Raw genomic sequence first — 20,066 nt, 5'->3', positions numbered from 1 at the left:
AGGGTGGGCTTTTTCTGAGAAAGTATGACGCCTTAGTGAGTCATAACCGGTGACAATTGGCTGTGTAAGGCCTTGAGAGATGAGAATAGTTTAAGGTGGTTCAGGACAAAGCGTTTGTTAGAAGTAGTGAGAGCGTTAAACGATGACCTGATAATGATTAGATGCAGAGACCCCATTCTAGGAACGAGAACAAGCTTGTTGCGTGGTAGTTCATAGCTTACGATCAAATGAATCGTCTTGCTACGTTTTGACAGTTATGCTGCTTACTTGCTTTGAACCGCTTACCTGCTTGCACTGCTTACCCGCTTGCATCGCTTACTTACTTTGAATCGCTAACCCGCTTGCACCGCTTACCCGTTTGCACTGCTTACCCGTTTGCACTGCTTACCTTGTTGCACTGCTTACCCTGTTGCACTGCATATCTGCTTTAAACTGCTTAGCATACTGAATTAAATGTACTTAATTCAGTTTTTTGTAGTCTCTCTTGTGCACCTACTAGTTTTTTGTGAAACTAACCCATTCTATGGGTGCAGGTGATGATTAGGTACACCACGAGCGATGGCGCGATGACTTCAAGACTTCTTCTTCCTAGTCTTAACTCGCGTTCTGAACGTTTTGGGTTTGTAACAGATTTTCCTTGGGATATTTGAATTTTGTGAGTTTTGGTTCTTTTAGCTAACGTGCCCAAAGTTGTCAGCTTGCCTTCTGAACTAACAAAAGAATAGTCTTCCGCTGATTTTATGAACAAACTCTGGAGGAAAGAGATTTTTTCTAATCTCTTGCCTGTTTTCTGAAAGGTTTGCAAGTTTAAAATTTTGGGGCGTTACACGGAATGACTCGGATATTTCCCAGCTTAAGACAAGGGATATTGAAATTTTCAAATGTTGTGTCTAGGTTTCTTTTTGAGAAACCAATATCTTTCTCATCGTAGTGGTACTATAAGACATGCATGACATTTAGTACGACGATGATTAGACTGGAGGTTTATGATAACCTCGTAGTGCGATAATGCACCATGATTAAAAGAAAATCACATAAATGGAGATGATCACCTACATAGGCAAGATGCCCGATTTGGTTTAAAAGAATAGAGTATATTGAATGTGTTGTGAGATAAAATAAGATCTGATGTAGTACCCATTTATTCTTTGGTTTTGTAAAGGGAGATGAGAGAATGGTACAAAAATTTTGATGGACAAGTTGTTAGCAACTATGCTCCTCGAGTAGCAATGAATAAGTGTCCCCGATCATCGGAGTTAGGGGACTGGGCTACCAAATATTGTCCTAGGTGGTAGGTCTCAATAACTTCTGTATAAGTTTGGGTGCATCTCCCCGTAATAAGTGGCCTATGGAGAATTCTCTCTCGGTCAATAGGCCATTCTCTTGGGAGCGGACTTGCCCGGAGTATTAAAATACATGGAATAATAAACCCTCGGATTGTTTTAGTTGTTTCTATGTTTATCTTGTTCGTACCCACAGGTCAGTAATTATCGAAACAAGATTACCATATTCATTTTACTTATTCTGTAACTGCACATCGCGAAAGGAATAATGCATATGTTAGTCTTAGTCTGTTTTTTAATATCTATGCACCTACCAGGCTTTTATAAGTTTGACCCGTTTTATGGAATACAGGTGATGACACAATGACGTGATGATATCAAGAACTCACTCTATTGTTTCGCTCCTGAGCACGTTTTGTAATTTTGTATAAGGGTTTCTTTTGTAATACTTAATTTTGTGTAAAATTTAATTATCAAAAACATGTTTAAAGCTACGTGATTTCAATGATTGTATAGAGATGCAAATCCATTGTGTAAAGGAAAGTTCGTTTGTAATCCGTCCATGGTCCGTTGACTTGTACTTTCAAACACTGTTTTTTCGCTGAACTACCAACTCTGAAAAATGATTTATTGCAAAGTTTCAAATTTTTCCTAAAAGTTTACAAGCTTGGGATTTTGGGGCGTTACAGAACCATCCACAAACGTCATGAGAAGAAAGTTATGCATATGAATGTTGGACAACACTGTCAATTGGAAACTGATTTTCCTCGAAACAACACACTATACTCGTGACATGTAATCCTAACATGCAATAAGCTTTGCAAGGAATGTCACAATAATTAAAAATAATTAAAAGAAGTAACTATTGCAGTGCTGCCATTGACTTTACACCTAATAATAAATTGTGAAATTACCATGACATAGATTATCTCCAAAATTATAGCAACAAGAATAAAGGGCATAATTGGGCAAATTGCATCGGCATCCCAAAGTGCATTTATTCCGAGAAGAAGGCTTCATGATGCATGTATCATTACACATGAGACCATCCATTTCATCAAGCTCACAGGTACGAGGTCTTTCATTTTAAAATTTGATTTAGAAAAAGCCTTTGATTCACTTGACTAGAGGTTCTTGTTGGGCTGTTTGCATAACATGGGGTGTGGGGACAAATGGAAAAAATGGGTTGAGGAGATGTTATCTGCTACCTCAATGGCGATATCTATTAACGGGGAAAAGGGAGAATATTTCAACTCGCGGCGTGTGTTGCGGCAAGGTGACCCTCTCTCACCTTTTCTTTATTGTTGCCATGGAAGTACTCTCGGTAATGATTACTAGTGCAGAAAGGGAAGGCAAGTTCATTGGTTGGAAGCAATGTTGTGAAAAGCGTTGAGGCGTAGCGAGGCACTCCATAAAAAACTCCATAAAAAACTGAGGTGAGGCATAGAGCATAAGCCTTAATTTTTTTTTTGAAAACTTTAAAAAAATTTATAAAAAAAATATCTAAAAATACAAATAAATAAAGGAATGCTTTATTGATGAAGTAACAACAAAAAAGAAATAGAAAATCTCAAATCAGTACTAAAAAATATAAGATTAACATATATATATATAAGATTAACATATAAAAGTAACTAAGAAATTGATTACATAATTGGAAAACTAATTATATAGTTGAAAAATATAATGTCCTATAAAGCAACAACCAATAAGCAATAGAAAATCTCAAATAAGTACTCATATAAAAAGAAAAATAAACTAATTAAAAGCTTACTAATTAAAAATAAAAGTAAAATAAACTAATTAATTCAAAGTAACTAAGAAACTAATTACATAACTGAAAAACTAATTATATAATTGAAAAATATAATGTCCTATAAAGCAAGCAACAACCAATAAGAAATAGAAAATCTCAAATAAGTAGTAAAAAATATGAGATTAAGATATAAAAAGCAAAATAAACTAATTAAAAACTTACTAATTAAAAATAATACTAATTTTTTATTTTTTATTTTTCCTTGAGGCACAACAAGTTTTCGGGTTCGGTCTCAATCTCACACCTTTTATTTTAGGATGATTGACTGTTCTTTGGGGGGAAGCTTCGAAGGTAAACTTGTGGACTTTGCTTCGCACGGACCCGAGCCCCCCCCCCAAAAAAAAAAAATAAAGAAAAGTAAAAATTTGCAGGGCTCTATTCTTTTCGCGAACTAGCTTTCTTTTTGCTTCGCACGGGCATGGCTCTCGCTATTGCACTTTTATCCCACGAGTGAACCCACCTGCAAAACTTAACACCAAAACAAAACAAAACAACTAGACTGTCTAATCTAGTTAAGGTTAGTTGCAATAAAATAACAGGTAAAGCAAATTTAGGGACTAAAATCTATATGTATAAAATTAAATGTAATGAATGTTACCCATCACTAAACTAATACAAGGAATAGCAAAAATCGAGGCACATAGTCTAACTCAACCACTGCCCCGCAACGGATGTTCTGATTAACTCAAAAGCAACCAGATCTAGGTAGATTGGACTAGCCAATTGATCGGCTAGATCGGCAGGTCTGATCAGATCGATCTAGGCTAGTAGACCCGATCATGATCAGATCTGAGTGGTTCAGATCACAAATCTGGTATGGCAGGGCCGATCTGGGCTCATTGACATTGAGTCGGTCTGGGCTAGCTGGCCTGGCAGATCAGACATGATCAGGCCGGTCTGGCTGCGATTATGCTGGTAGTGAATCAAAAAAAGAAAGAACGATAGGTCGATCTGTTCCGAATCGCGACAGATCGGGTCTACCATGTTGTTGCTCAACTACCAGACCCGGCAGAACAAAAAAGATTTTTTCTTGCAGATCACGTCTGCACAATCAGATCGGGTGGCAGATCAGACCGATCTGATTGTTGTTCGACTGGCCTGATCAGGTTGGTCTGACAGATTAAGTCAGCCCAGCCTGATTTGCTTTGATCTGGTCAGCAGATCCAATCACAGATCGGGTCTACCGCTCGGCTGATCTGACTCAGCAACCGGTCAGACCTGGACTAGCTGACTGACTGATATGATCAGATTGTGATCAGCTCTGATGAGATCTAAAACTTTTTTTTTTTTTAAATCTAACTATGATACTAAAACAACAAAAAAAAAAGAAGTTAATCTATATGCAGTAAATTAATGCCGACTAATCTACAAAAATAAGGACAGATTCATATACATGCAAAAATAAAAAGAAAACTAATCTATATGAAAAAAAAATAAAATAAAATATAAAGAAACGGGAAAGAAAGGGCTTACCTGGGGTTCGCCTCCGATGGATGGGGAAGAGAAAGAGCAGTCTTCCTCACGATCATGCACGTACACCGCCCTTCGATGAGAGAAGAAGGAGCCGGCGAGGAGCAAGGGAAGATAGGAAGAAGAAGAAGAGAGGAGGACCCTGCTAGAGGAGAGAGAAAAGTAGAGGGAGAAGGAGGAGAGGGCGTGAATCTCAAGAGGAGAAAGACCCCCCCCCCTCTCCATAAAAATCTTTTATAATGGCAATTAGGGTTAAGAGGGATTAATTAGAATTTTTTCTAAAAAAGAATCTAATTTCAAAAAAATTCAAAAAGCCTCACTTTTAAAAAATATTTCTAAAAACCTGTTAGAAAACTAAAGTATTCTAAAATACAAATAGGTTAATTTGGAGCTTCAACCTTTTATCTGATCCATTCGCTCCAAATTGCTTCGTTTTCACTTTAAGTGCGATATAACACGACACAAACTTTCCTGTTGGGAAATGCATAAAAATCGACTAAGCATAGGTTTTTAACACTGAATGTGCACAATATTGTGCATAAAAATATATAAAATTATGAATAAGCTATGCATGATCAGTTACCATTATGCTTGGGGGTCTCTCGAGCATCCCATTGGAGTGCGGTGGAGGACCGTATTTGTAGAAAAACCCATTCATGTGCCTCTTGCTTTCTCTCAAAGGAGGGTAGGATTAACCTTGTCTGCCACAATATTTCTTGTTTGGCAATACATTTTCTCCAAAATTTTAAAATTCCGAAAAAGGTGGAGAAGAGAATTAATACCTTGTTTCAAAAATTTATTTGGAATGAATTGTTGGAAGGGAGGTCAAAAGCGGTTGTTAAATGGGCCACTATATCTCAACCTTTGCACCTAGGAGGCTTCGGAATCCACAACTTAAGAAGATTCAATAGTGCTCTATTGGCTAAGTGGTTGTAGCGAATTTGCCATGGGAAAGGTGCTATTAGTTGTATATTTTTTGGAGAAATATGGATTGGAGGGGTGGCCTTGGTGTTGATCCATAAATCATAGATGAAAACGAGGATCCGGAATTTGGAAGGGATTTATCTCGGTATTGGATATCTTCAATGAGGCGATTAGAGTGAAAGTGGGAAGCGGCAACAAAACCTTGTTTTGGCAAGAAGTTTGGCTTGGAGATCTCAAGCTTAGAGATTTGTATCCTCTTGTTTATAATCTTGCTAGAGCAAAATATGGCAAAGTGTGTGATTTTTGGTCCTCCACTACGGGAACATGAGATATTGTGTTGTGTAGAGAGCCTTCGGACATAGCTTTTCAGCAATGATTTGCTCTTATGACCTCCTTATCGAGCATTTATCTTTTACAACATGAAGACACGTCTCTTGGCCACTCACTAATGATGGAGATTTTTCTACCCACTTAGAGCATCTCTAATAGGTTGGTTAGTGCTTTATGATGTGGTTAATACAGAGATAAGACTCAAGAGCAGAGGATTCCATCTTGTCAGTCGCTGCCCGTTATGTTTTTGTGAGGAAGAATCAATAAAGCACCTATTTTGGATTGCCCCTTCTATCGCATTTTGCTGCAGTGGGCATGGAATGATATTTTTATGAATTGGGGCAGCTTGTCCTTCCCACGCGAAGTTCTCATCGCACCACACATTTGTTAAAATGTAATCCTATTTTTCGTTGTATATATATATATATATATATATATATATATATATATATATATATATATATATATATTATATATATATATATATAGCTTATAATACTCGAAAAGGGTATTTCTATAAATTCATATTTTATGCATATTCCATTTGGAATATGATTGTAATTTTCTTTTCTTCTCTTTTATTCTTTTTTGTGGTTTGCGCCACCTAGGGAGGCTCCCTAAAAGAGTCGTTAGGGAGCCCGCAATGGTCACAAATGTGACCGTTGGGGGCTCCCCACGACTCCTTTGGGAGCCCCCTATGTGGCTCCTCTAAAGGTGTATAAATAGGGGTCTTCTTATATTTTCTCAAGGCTTGAGTGACTCAAGCTCCTCCTTTTCATTCAATATATCCTTGTTACATGCATGTTTGCATTATTTTACGCCTTTGTGCATATTTGTTCAAGTGTTATTTGAGTGCATTTATGCACATCTTTTGTGAAGTATTAGTGCTTGTATGTGTATTGTCTCTTTGTAGACATTTTTACATGGTATCAGAGCTTGGTTTGAAGAAGGAAGGACATGTGGTTGAGTGTCTCGAAAAGTGTGCTTTCAAGCTTTTTGTGATTGACGTGGAGACTTATCTTCATCTAATATTTTAGAAGTTTCCTACAACAAGATCTAAAATCTTATTGTGGTACGTGATTTTTTCTCTATTGTTCTCTCTAATGGGCGAAAAAGACTCCAATTTCTCTCTTGGCTTCAAGTTGAATGGCTCAAACTATCATGTTTGGGCCGGGAACATGGAAGCTCACATAAAAGGTAAAGGTCTTTGGGGATACGTTCTTGGTTCTATACCGGAACCCGAACCAAAGATTACTTTGGTAGAGAAAGGTGAAATTAAAATCCTCGAAGGAGAAGAAAGAAGTAGAGCTCTTGAAGAATATTCCAAGAAACATGAGGAATAGGAAATGAAAATTTTCAAGATTCTTTCTTGGATTTTTTCATCGGTTGAAACTAAGATCAATGCCAATATTATTAAATTCAAGAAAACATCAGAAGCTTGGCATTATCTTGAGAAAATGTACACGTCAAGAGACTTGTCTCACAAGTACTATCTTCAAAAAAAGGCTTTGACCCTTCAACAAAATGAAATGTCTATAAGGGAATATTTTGCGGAATTATCATCCATATGGGATGAACTCGCCATGCTTGAGCCTAAATGGAGTGGAGAAGCCATTGAGCTTAGGTACAAACAATTGGAAGAGGACCATTTTTTCAATTTTTTGAATGGGCTTAGATCCGAGTTCGATCAAATTCGGTCCGCTCTTCTCTCCTCTTTTGTTTCCCCCTCGCTTGAAGATGTCATTACAAAGCTTAGTGGGGAGGAAACACGTATGAATACTTGCAAAAACAATATGAGTGTTCTTGCAACTTCAACTAATGAAGAAAGTGATGTCGTTAATGCCGTTTCAAGACCGGGGAACAATGTTCGAACTTATAAGCCTCCTCACTTCAAAAATCAAAATCAAGGATCAAGTGGTCAATGAGGAAGAAAGGACTACAGCAAAATTGTATGTCATTTTTGTAAGGAACTCGGGCATATCAAACCTGTTTGCCCAAAATGGAAGAAGTTGCTTGCCATGGCCACCACATCTCAAAAGGAAGAAAATGTGACTCCCTCAAATGGAGCTCTTTCTCTACAGCAGATCATGGAAGCGCTTCAACCACTTCTTAAGGGAGTTGTTTCTGGAGTCGCTACATCTACCTATTCTTCTCCTGGTAAGACCTCTTGGCTCTTAGATTCGGGTGCCTCTTTTCATATATTCCCCAACATATGTTCTTTATCCGATTTTTTAAAGAATTCATCACCATCTTTTGTTTCAACTGTCGATGGAACTTCTCTTGAAATTAAAGGAATTGAAAATTTTAAAGAAAAAGATTTTTTTATTCCTAAAATTAGATTTATTCCAAAACTAAATTTAAACTTGCTTTCTGTCTCTCAACTCTCGGACGATGGATGTAATATAAAATTCTCAGCTGATAAATATTGGATACAGGATCACCGGTCCGAGAAATTGATTGGGGAAGACTTTAGAAAATGCGATCTTTACTATGTGGACTTTCTTTAAATTCCAAAAGAATCTTTTTGTAATGTGCTGCATCATAAAGACATTAATGTATGGCGCACAAAAGACTTGCCCACCCCAATGTCACAAAAATTTTGTATCTTCCGTTTGCCAAACATAAAGAAAATTTTGTTTGTAATGATTGCACACTTGGAAAAATGAGAAGTTTGCTATATTATCAAAGATCCATGTTTACTACAAAACCTTTTGAACTTGTTCATTCAGATGTTTGGGGACCGACACCCATTATTTCAAAAGGAGGGTTCTCTTATTATGTGATATTTGTGGATGACTTCTCTAGATTTACTTGGATATATTTTCTCAAATATAAACACGAGGTTTTTGCAACATTTAAATCTTATCATATGATGATTAAGAATCAATTTGACAAAAATTTAAAAATTCTTAGAACCGATTATGGGGAAGAATATCTTTCAAATGATTGTAAAAGTTATCTTGAGAAATATGGGATAATTCATCAAAAATCTTGTTTCAAAACACCCCAACAAAATGGTCTGGCCAAAAGGAAACATAGGCACATTATTGAGACAACCAGAACCCTACTCCTTTTCCAAAACATCTCAAAAAGATTTTGGGTCGAAGCTGCCCTTGCATCTGTCTATCTTATCAACCGTCTTCCATCCAAAAACTTGGATAAAATTTCACCATTTAAAATTTTGTATAAAAGAGATCTTGATTATAGTAGGTTAAGGGTTTTTGGGTGCAAATGTTTTATTTTGACAGATAAAAATGCTAAACTTTCTCCTAAAGCCATTTCATGTACCTTTCTTGGGTATTCCGAGACTCAAAAAGGATTTCGGTGCTACGATATCAAGAATGATAAGTTATATGTGTCTAGAAATGTAAGCTTTCTAGAAAATGTTAGTGGATTTGAAAAATCTGAATCTCATAAGGAAAATATGGATTATTCTTTTTTATTTGATCTTTTGTAAGGGATGATGACATTAGTGATGAGGAATCCACACCATGTGAAAATGATGTAGAAGAGAATGTCAATACTCCTCAGTCTTTTATCTATTATGAGGCTGATGATAGATCTTCTAGGGAACTTGTTGTATACAGACATAGAGACCAAAGCAGTTTTAAAAGTGCTATAGAAAAATATAGTGAGCCCAGTGAAACAATCACTTTGGGTGAAAGTTCTTAAAGAACTGAGAGAAATAGGAGACCTCCTTCTAGATTCATATCTTATGACTCATTTTCTCCCAAACATAGAGTGTGCCTTAGTGTCATACACTCATACGTTGAGCCCAAAAATTTTGAAGAACCCAAAAAGATGAATGAATGGGTAGAAGTCATGAAAAATGAACTAAGAGCTCTTAGGAAAGCTAGAACATGGGAGGTTCAGGATCTTTCTAAAGGAAAGAAAAGTATAGGATGTAGGTGGGCTTTTAAAGTCAAGACCAAGAGTGATGAAACTCTTGAGAGATATAAGTGTTAAAATATAATTGCAAGCTAACATTGTAAGTATATATATATTTATATATAGAGAGAGATACATATACATATATACTATGTATGTATGTATACGTATCTCTATGTGTATATATATATATATATTTATTTGTCCATAATACCCGAAAGGGTATTTCTGTAATTTCACCTTTTACACATATTCCACTTGGAATAATGCTTGTAATTTCTTCTTTATTTTATTTTCTATTCTTTTTATTTTTTCTATTTTTATTTTCTTCTTTTTAAATGTCGTATCACATTGGGGGCCTCCCAATAGAGTCGTTGGGGGCCCCCAACGGTCACAAATGTGACCGTTGGGGGCTCCCCAACGACTCCTTTGGGTGCCCCCCATGTGGTCCCTTTTGCTTGTATAAATAGGGGTGTTCCTCCTTTGTAATAAACAAGCTTGAGAGTCTCAAGCATTCTTCTTTTTTATTGAAACACATGCCTTAGTGCATATTTGCTATTTTTATGCATTTGTGCGTAGTTGTTCAAGTGTTGTGTGAGTGCCTTCGTGCACATCTTTTGTAAAGTATTTGTGCTTGTATATGTATTGTCTCTTCGTAGACATTTCACATGGTATCAGAGCCAAGTTTGTGATAGAGGATCGTGGAATTCTTCGTTTTTTGAGTGCCTCGAAAAGCGTGCCTTCAGTGTTTTGAATATTGAAGTGGTGGATCTTGCTTCTCCAATATTTTAGAAGAATCTTGTACAAGTAAGACTTAAAGATATCCTTTTGGTATGTATTTCCCCCTCTATCTTTACTCTCTAATGGGCGAAAAGAGTCCTCCTTTGCTCTCGGCTTTAAACTAAATGGCTCCAACTATCATGTTTGGGCCGGGAACATGGAGGCTCACATAAAAGGAAAAGGTTTATGGGGTTATGTGCAAGGCACAATCCCGGAACCCAAACCGAAAATTACTATTGTTAAAGATGGAGAAATCAAGATTCTTGAAGGGGATGAAAGAACAAAAACACTTGAGGATTATTCTAAGAAACATGACGAATGGGAAATAAAGAATTTTAAGATTCTTTCTTGGATTTTTTCGTTGGTTGAAACCAAGATTAGTGCCAATATTATTAAGTTCAAGAAAGCTTCGGAAGCATGGCATTATCTCAAAAAAATGTATACCTCAAGGGATCTTTCTCATAAATACTACCTTCAAAAGAAGACTCTTACTCTTCAACAAGGCGACATGACTATTAGAGAATATTTCGCCGACCTTTCTTTTATTTGGGATGAGCTTGCTATGCTCGAACCAAAATGGAGTGGAGAAGCAATTGAACTCCGTCACAAGCAACTTGAAGAAGACCGGTTCTTCAACTTTTTGAATGGGCTAAGGCCCGAATTTGAGCAAATAAGGTTGTCTCTTTTATCCTCATTTACTCCCCCCCTCTCTTGAGGATGTTCTCACTAAATTAAGTGGTGAAGAGACCCGTATGGGTATAAGTAAACAAGGATCAAATGTTCTTGTTGTTCCTTCTAATTATGAAGAAAATGATAGGGTCAATGTTGTATCAAGACCCGAAAACAATGTAAAAGCCTATCGTCCTCCTCATTTCAAACCACAAAATCAAAGAGGAAATAGTGGGCAAGGGGGAAAGAAGGACTATAGCAAAAAGCCATTTTTGTAAAGAACCGGGGCATATCAAACCTATATGCCCTAAATGGAAGAAACTTCTAGCCATGGCCACCACCGGTATACTGCAAAAGGAGGAGGCATCTTCAAGTGGATCTCTTTCACTAAATCAAATAGTGGAAGCTCTTCAACCTCTCCTCAAGGGAGCTACCTCTGGTGCCGCCGTATCTACCTCTTCCCCTCCAGGTAAAGTTTCTTGGTTTTTGGACTCCGGTGCATCTTTTCATATGTCCCCAAACATATATTCTCTTTCCGATTATTTAAAAAATATTTCACCATCTTTTGTTTCCACTGTGGATGGAACCTCTCTTAAAATTAAAGGCATAGGAAATTTTGAAACTCAAGATTTTTTTTATTCCAAAAATCATATTTATACCTAAGCTAAACTTAAACCTTCTCTTTGTTTCTCAACTTTCGGACCATGGATGCGATATTAAATTTTCTTTTGATAAATGTTCAATACAGGATCGCCGGTCCGGGAAATTGATTGGGGAAGACTTTAGGAAGGGGGACTTATACTATATGGATTCTCTTCAAATTCCAAAAAAAAAATTGTAATGTTGTCCGACACAAAGATGTAAATGTGTAGCACAAAAGACTTGGTCATTCTAACATCACCAAGTTGTCTTATTTACATTTTGCAAAAGATCTCTGTAAAAGTTCATGTTCTTGTAATGATTGTATTATCGGGAAAATGCGAAGTTTACCTTTTGAGCAAAGAACTATGTTCTCTTCTAAACCTTTCGAAATTGTTCATTCAGATGTTTGGGGACTTGCACCACTTGTTTCAAAAGGAGGTTTTTCTTACTATGTAATCTTTGTGGATGACTTTTCTAGATATTCATGGATTTATTTTCTCAAGTATAAGCATGAAGTATTTTCTTGCTTCAAATCCTTTCATGTAATGATCATGAATCAATTCAACAACATAAAGATATTTAGAAGTGATTCTGGAGGAGAATATCTCTCCAATGAATTCAAAAAATATCTTGAGGATAGTGGTATTGTTCACCAAAGGTCTTGTCCTAAAACCCCTCAACAAAAATGGGTTGGCCGAAAGGAAACATAGACACATCATTGAGACCACTAGAACCCTTCTTATATCTCAAAATATTCCTAAAAACTTTTGGGCCGAGGCCGCCCTTGCTTCAGTATATCTCATAAATCACTTACCTTTTAAAAATTTGGGAAAGATCTCTCCTTTTGAAGTTTTACATAAGATGGAACCTGATTATAATATGTTACGAGTCTTTGGTTGTAAGTGTTTTATACTTACTGATAAGAATGACAAACTCTCTCCCATGATTATTCCCTGCGTCTTTCTTGGATATTCCGAAACTCAAAAAGGGTTTCGATGTTATGACCCTAGAAATGATAAGTTATGTCTCAAGAAATGTGACTTTCTTAGAAAATGAGAGCGGATTTGAAAGAAATGTTTTCTACCAGGAAAATACTAATTATTCTTTCTTATTTGACTTATTATCTAGTAATGATGATATGTCTAGTGATGATGAAGTATCATCAAATCATGATGGGGAAAATAGAGTAGATATTGATGAACTTAACTCACCCAATATCCAAGAAGGCAGAATTTCAAGTGACCCAATAACCTATTTTCGTAGAAATTGAGATACTTTCAGAAGTGCTATTGATCAATATAATGAGTCTGTCTCCACTCCTGATCACAGAAGATCTGAAAGAAATAGGAGACCTCCAACTCGATTTGTCTCTTTTGATTCGTTTTCACCCAAATATAGGGCTTGTCTTAGTGCTATTCATTCTTACTTTGAACTAAGAAATTTTGAAGAAGCTAAAAAATGTATAGAATGGCAAGAAGTTATGCAAAATGAACTCAATGCTCTTAGAAAAGCTAAGACATGGGAATTCCAAGCTCTACCTATTGGAAAGAAAACTATAGGTTGTCGTTGGGTATTTAAGGTTAAGACTAAGAGCGATGGATCTCTGGAGAGATACAAAGCTCGCTTAGTCGCAAAAGGGTATGGCTAAGAATATGGTATTGATTATGAAGAAACTTTTGCTCCTGTAGCCCGAATGATTACAGTTAGATGTCTTATTACTATTGCGTCTATAAAAAACTGGAATATTTTTCAAATGGATGTGAAAAATATTTTTTTAAATGGTGATCTTAACGAAGAAGTTTATATGGATGCCCCACCAGGCATGAAGATTTCTAAAGATAAAGTTTTTTGTCTTCGAAAAGCCCTCTATGGTTTGAAACATGCTCCCAAAGCCTGGTATGATAGATTTAACAGTGTAATGCTAGAAAATGAATTTTCTTCTTGTTATACTGATACTGCATTATTTACTAGAAAATCTGATGTAGGCATTGTGATATTATTGCTCTATGTTGATGATATGTTAATTACAGGTGATGATGTTTAAGGAGTCAAGGGTATTAAGTCTGTCTTGACTTCGAAATTTGAGATGTCAGATTTAGGTTTTCTAACATACTTTCTTGGAATTGAGGTTGCTTATTCTCAACGTGGTTATTTTTTATTTCAATCTAAACTTGCCTGTGAAATTATTGACAGGTCAGGAATTTCCGATGACAGTTTGCGAAACTTCTGAAATAGTTGGCTCAAAAATGAAGATCGATGACGGGATCCTTCTAATTGATCCTACTCCTTACCAGCAACTGGTAGGCTCGTTGATGTACCTTAGCATCACTCGGCCTGATTTGTCTCATGCATTTCACATTGTCAGTCAGTTCCAGCATGCTCTCACAACCGTTCACATGAGTATTGTGCTTCGCATCATCAGATATTTAAAGGGAACTGTAAATAAGGGAGTATTCTTGTCTTCTTCTTCTGAATTAAAGTTAATTGCTTATACTGACTCAGATTGGGAAGGTGACCCTAATAATCGTCACTCCACCACTGGTTTTTGTATCTTCTTAGGTCAGTCTCTGATTTCTTGGTGATGTAAAAAGCAATAGAAGGTCTCTCTGTCCTCTACCGAAGCAGAATAAAGAGTCATGGCGTCCACCACCATGGAAATTGTATGGATTCAGCGTCTTCTAGAAGATATGAGAGTTTTCATTAGAGAACCAACCAAGTTATGCTGCGATAACAAGAGTGCAATTTATATTGCCAAGAATCACACTTTTCATGAGCGAACAAAGCATATAGAAATGGACTGCCACTATGTCATGGAAGAATACTTGAAGAAGGTCATTGATCTCCTGTACGTGACGTCTGAGTATCAACTGGCGGACTTCTTCACTAAGGCTCTTTGCTCGCCCAGATTTCACTTTCTTCTTGGCAAACTTGCGATTATCGCACCGTAAGTTTTAGGAGGCTGTTAAAATGTAATTGCAAACCAACATTGTAAGTATATATATTTATATATATAGATACATATACATATATAGTATGTATGTATGTATACGTATCTCTATGTGTATATATAAATATATATATATTTATTTGTCCATAATACCCGAAAGGGTATTTCTGTAATTTCACCTTTTACGCATATTCCACTTGGAATAATGCTTGTAATTTCTTCTTTATTTTATTTTCTATTTTTTTTATTTTTTCTATTTTTATTTTCTTTTTAAATGTCGTATCACATTGGGGGCCTATACCCTCTTGTATAGAGTCGATGACAAAACCCTCAAGTCTAATTGCATGCTGGTAACCTCTTGTATATGGTGGATGACAAAACCCATAAGAAAGACTAGGCTTGTTCCTTCAATGCCCCTACTCAACTTTACTCCAATCATAGCGAAGTGGAGAAAACCCCAACAAGTGCAGCCTCATTCATTAAGGGCAGTGAATATCACGGCAAGGTAGTTCAAACACCTCTAATAGTTCCATTATTGCTGATGATAACACTAGGATTCCTCTTCTCAGGCAAACCCCGTTTCACACCTTAAACTGATAGAGAAAAGGAGGGTATTTGAATATAAAAAGAGGTTTGAGAATTGATACGTTTTGATTCTTTCACATTTAGATAAGAGGTGCACCTTCAAGTTAATTACATCAAGAGGGAAATATGGTCAAGAATTCCATGTTGACCCTCATCTCTCTGACCAGCTCAGGTAGTTCACTAGGCAGGTTACTCAGACTAAATTTGGTCTCGTTTCATCAAAATCTAGAATGATCAGCCATATACTGACGTAATGAAATAACATCCTAGTTGCCTCCCGTCTTTCAAGATGTATAGAAATTTACTCGAGCCCCAACTCCGAGAAAAAACAATCTGATTGCACTTACCCTTTCCCATGTATCTTTAGCAACCAAATTCATGATGCCATTTCCCATACCCTTCCCTTTCAACTGTCACTCCAGAAGCAATGAAGTCATCCATTTTAAAGCTCATCCAGAGTTGATTTTAACTCCTTTCATCATGCATTTCTACAGTGATGAGTCTCCTGTACACTTTTTTGAAGTCTCAGGTTTTCTTTTTCGTTGCCAGATTTGCGTATGGTCAACTTAAACATTATGTCTGATTGATTGCCATATTTTGAGTAAGGATTGTTCTTTCTATGATTTAATGAATTCAGCATTGCTGCATTTCTTTTTTCTTTTTTCTTTTTCTTTTTACCAGAAAAATCATTTCCTAAAGAGACCATCTCTTAGGTGTCTCTGCTTCTTGATATGCTGAGTTGTGACTGGAGAATTTTGTTTTCCAATTTCGTTATTACTGTAATCTGCCTGGTCAATGATCAAGTGCTTGTCAACAACAATGGCTCTTAAAATATTAAGCTGCAGCTTGTCTATGTTGACCTTATACTTGAGTGTAGCATAAGATGTTGATCTGATATGCCTGCATTTGGAATTTTGGAGACTAATTGAGCTACTCATAAATCTGTATGATAGCTGATGTGTTTGCCCATATATATAACGCTGGAAAAAAACTTGCTTTTACCAAGCTAATACGAAAAAAAGTACAAATAAAATTTGTTAGATAACAATGTTTAGTTCTATTTTCTTTTAGGGGTATGGAAGGTCACTGTGGTTAATGCATGGATTTTTTAGAGCCAATGGAGGTTGTGGATATATTAAAAAACCTGAATTTCTGATGAAGAATGGCCCTAATGGTAAGGTTTTTGACCCTCAAGCGAAGCTCCCAGTGAAAAAGACCTTGAAGGTAAATTTCAGCCAGCTCAGAGTTATTGTTAGTCCATCAATTTTCCTTCTATAATTTTCTTGTACTTCTGTAATTACCTTCATGTGATTGAGCAGGTGAAAGTGTATATGGGGGATGGATGGTACTTGGATTTCAAGAAAACACACTTTGACACATACTCCCCACCTGATTTCTATGCAAGGGTATGATTGTTTCTATCTTTAATAAGTTATGGACCTTCTTTTCACTTTAGTGGTCAATTTTTTCCATGTTTTGACATGATATTAAAAACAAAGGAAAATATAAAACTGAAAGCCTTTGCAGTGTAAGGAGGATGTGGCACCCATCATCGTGCTTGTGAACATTTGGCAAAGTCTTGAACATGCTTAGTAGAGTCATGCCATTCTAACCAAAGGTTCTCAGGCTTTGAATCCTTCTGGTGGCTATTCCCCAAGACTATCATGAAAAAGCAAAAACTAAAGAAACACTTAAATGCTATAGCAAATCTTTTTCGGAAGCCAATGAACTGATCTCCTTTATGAAATGTGATTGATACAAATCTCCCGTTTCTTTTTTTCCCTCATGTCCAGGATAGAGTTTAGTGGAAAAGTTGGATACTAGTAACAAGTAGAGTGTAAGTGAAAAGACCGACTGTAATAAAGAGAGGAAAAACAGAGAAGTTTTCCAGTTTGCAGATTATGGAATGGCACAACTGCAAATGCTGATTTTTTTTTAATATCTGTTTCATCACATTTTCCTCTTACTGCTATGGTTCATTTGAATGCCTTGGATCTCAGACCCAAGGATAGGATCGGATTTGACGTGGACCCCATTTCCAATCATGTTTTATGCAAACAAGGTACCAGAAATACTCAGATTCAATATCCAGGAAGGGCCTTAGATCAAAGAATTTCTGGCTCCATCCCTCCTCCTAGGGCAAAAATCGTCAGTTCTTCCTCCTCTTCACCATGCCCTTGGTTTTCATTTCTGTTTGCAACTACCTCATCTCTCAAACTGAGGACCAGTGATCCTATTCTCATAGAATCCCCATGGACCTCAGATCAGAGATATTCAAATGCACCCTTGATGCCCCTTCATTTTTTATTCCCATGGAAGGAAAGAGTCTTTCATGGGAAAGGGGCACAGATTTCTAAGTCCTGCCAGCTCAATCTTCCCATGAAAGTTCTTTTATAAGGGAGGTGGTATGAAGGGATTTACACATGAAAAGAGGAAGGTCATGGGAAAAACAAGGGTTCACTTGCACCATCATGGCACTTTCTGCCATGATGCTTGGGTGTTTGTTTCAGCCATGGTAAGAAAGGGAGGGAAAGTGATGCCAGCTGAGCAATTTCCTATGAAAACTGCATGAAACAAATGGGCCCTTGATGTTTCAACCTGGTGGTATTGTTCTAAACAGAAAAACTGCATGCTGGATTCTTTCTTTTAATGGACTTGTAGAGAACTAAGGTATTGATATGTTAAACCAATCATTTTGTACTACTTCCATTTCAAAATAACAGTAAGCTCTGGATCCATTAATGAACAGGTTGGTATTGCTGGGGTACCAGCAGATACTGTAATGAAGAAAACAAGGACGATTGAGGACAACTGGTCGCCAGTTTGGGATGAAGAGTTCCACTTCCTCTTGACTCTCCCTGAGTTGGCATTGCTCCGGATTGAAGTTCATGAATATGATATGTCTGAGAAAGATGATTTTGGCGGGCAGGCATGTTTTCCCATATCAGAATTGAAGCCTGGAATCCGAGCAGTACAACTCTTTGACAAAAAGGGTGAGAAATTTAAATCTGTAAAGCTTCTTATGAGATTTGAATTCTCTTGATACGTTGTCAATGGGCTTCTAGTTGCTCAGACATTCTGCCACAGGTGTTACCATTTCATAAAGCATTGTTGTTGTACCGGTTTGAGTGGCTTGTACCTCCTATTGTGAAATATTGTGGAACATCAGTTGTTGATACAGGTGGATAAATGTGTTCAGTAATACCAAGGTTTCTCTGTGAAAGCTTCTGCCTTGCATTTTTGTTTGTTTTGTGGCAAATTTTCTTTTATTGTTAGAAACATCCACGCAAAGCAGTTCTGGGAGTGCATATGGGCAATTCGTAACCCTATTTAGGTTGAGCCAGACGAGAGTAATGATAATTGGGATGATGGCAGCCTGATAAACAAGCGGTTTCACCTTTATCTTTGCAATGAAATTTACCAACAATGAAGATGGTGTGTGTGTGTGTGCAGGAAAATATAGAGGCTCTCAACCACAATATTATATGGCGGAATATGCTCGTGTGCATGAATTTAACCATATACAGATGTGCTTAGCATGGCTTATTTTGTTTGGCCATCTTCAGTATATGGTAAACTTGATTTTTATGATAATAAAAATCAACCGCTCACAATTCATGTAAATGGGGGTGATTTAAGAATAGCCCAACATAGTAGCCAAATTCGCCATGGGCAATGACTCAGGGCTTACCTTTGTAAATCATGATTAATTGGGAGAAAAACTGGTCAACCTTGTCATGCAATATCTTCGTCAAATCAATGAATAATTGCCAAAAACACAAATTGTGATTAATTGACAATGTTGTAAATATTACATTAACAGCCACAAATAGCTAATTTTTAAAATGAAAAATGATTGTATTGTATGGCAAAACTGACACATTTTCCATACTATATCCCATGTCCAAATTCGCAAATGCTTGACTTTTTAGGGCCTTTTTTACCCTTTGCACGAGCAAACCTTCAGAGGTTCATGCGATATATATGTACGTTGTTCCGATCTGGATCTCATAACCTCTCACTAAAAAGTACATTCACTTGATGATTTTACGAACCTCGTGAAGTTCACATAACCAAATTTGTGAACCTCTTTGTAACTGAAATTTTCATACCTTTGCAAATACCATACAAAATTTGCATATATAGACAATATTTGCAAGCTACTATGTGAATCTCTTTTGATTAATTAATCCTCAAGGAGGTCTACAAATGTGTGGCGACATTCACATATTAATATTTGCGAATGTCTTCGACCTTCACACTTTGGTCAAACTTTGCAAATAAGGTAGTACCTTCATATATATAATATGACATTCATGAGCTACCATGTGAATCTCCTTTAAGTAAATGATTTTTAAGGAGGTCCGCAAATGTGTGAAGACATTCACATGTAATTTTTGTGAATGTCCCTGACCTTCACAGTCTTATATGAAGATCGCAAATATGGTGCTACTTTTGCAAATAATGTATGACCTTCGCAAAGAGTGCTCACGAATCTTCCTAGATGAATTTCTCTTTAATGAGATCCACAAATATGTGCTGACATGAGTAAATTTTTAGCATACCAGTTTTTATATATGTGTATGCTTGATGAATCATATATAAAATCATTTTTTTTATTGTTTCTAGAAAGAACCTTAACCCTTTTTCCTCTAAAACCCTTAACCCTTTTCTCTCTTCCCTTGTGATTTTTGTGATTTTTTTTACTCTATTTCGATGAGGTTGTGGTATC

The 20,066-nt window shown here is 36.6% G+C and overlaps 1 protein-coding gene across 1 annotated transcript in view; it reads left to right on the top strand.

Annotated features, from left to right (window-relative positions):
- The window catches only part of LOC149839593 (phosphoinositide phospholipase C 2-like), an 84,832-nt gene extending 66,275 nt beyond the window's left edge, over window positions 1-18,557 (top strand). The window contains exons 7-9 of the mRNA XM_090002658.1: window positions 16,406-16,558; window positions 16,654-16,740; window positions 18,084-18,557. Of these exons, the coding sequence (XP_089858784.1) occupies window positions 16,406-16,558; window positions 16,654-16,740; window positions 18,084-18,377 (534 nt within the window). The 3' untranslated portion in view covers window positions 18,378-18,557. The remainder of the gene's footprint in view (window positions 1-16,405; window positions 16,559-16,653; window positions 16,741-18,083) is intronic.
- The last annotated feature ends 1,509 nt before the right edge of the window (window positions 18,558-20,066 follow it).

This window comes from Nuphar pumila, chromosome 4 (genome assembly GCF_984573655.1).
Source record: "Nuphar pumila chromosome 4, dmNupPumi1.hap1.1, whole genome shotgun sequence".
Taxonomy (NCBI): Eukaryota; Viridiplantae; Streptophyta; class Magnoliopsida; order Nymphaeales; family Nymphaeaceae; genus Nuphar; species Nuphar pumila.
Note: the sequence above shows the minus strand (reverse complement) of the source record. Positions and strands in the feature narration are given on the sequence as shown.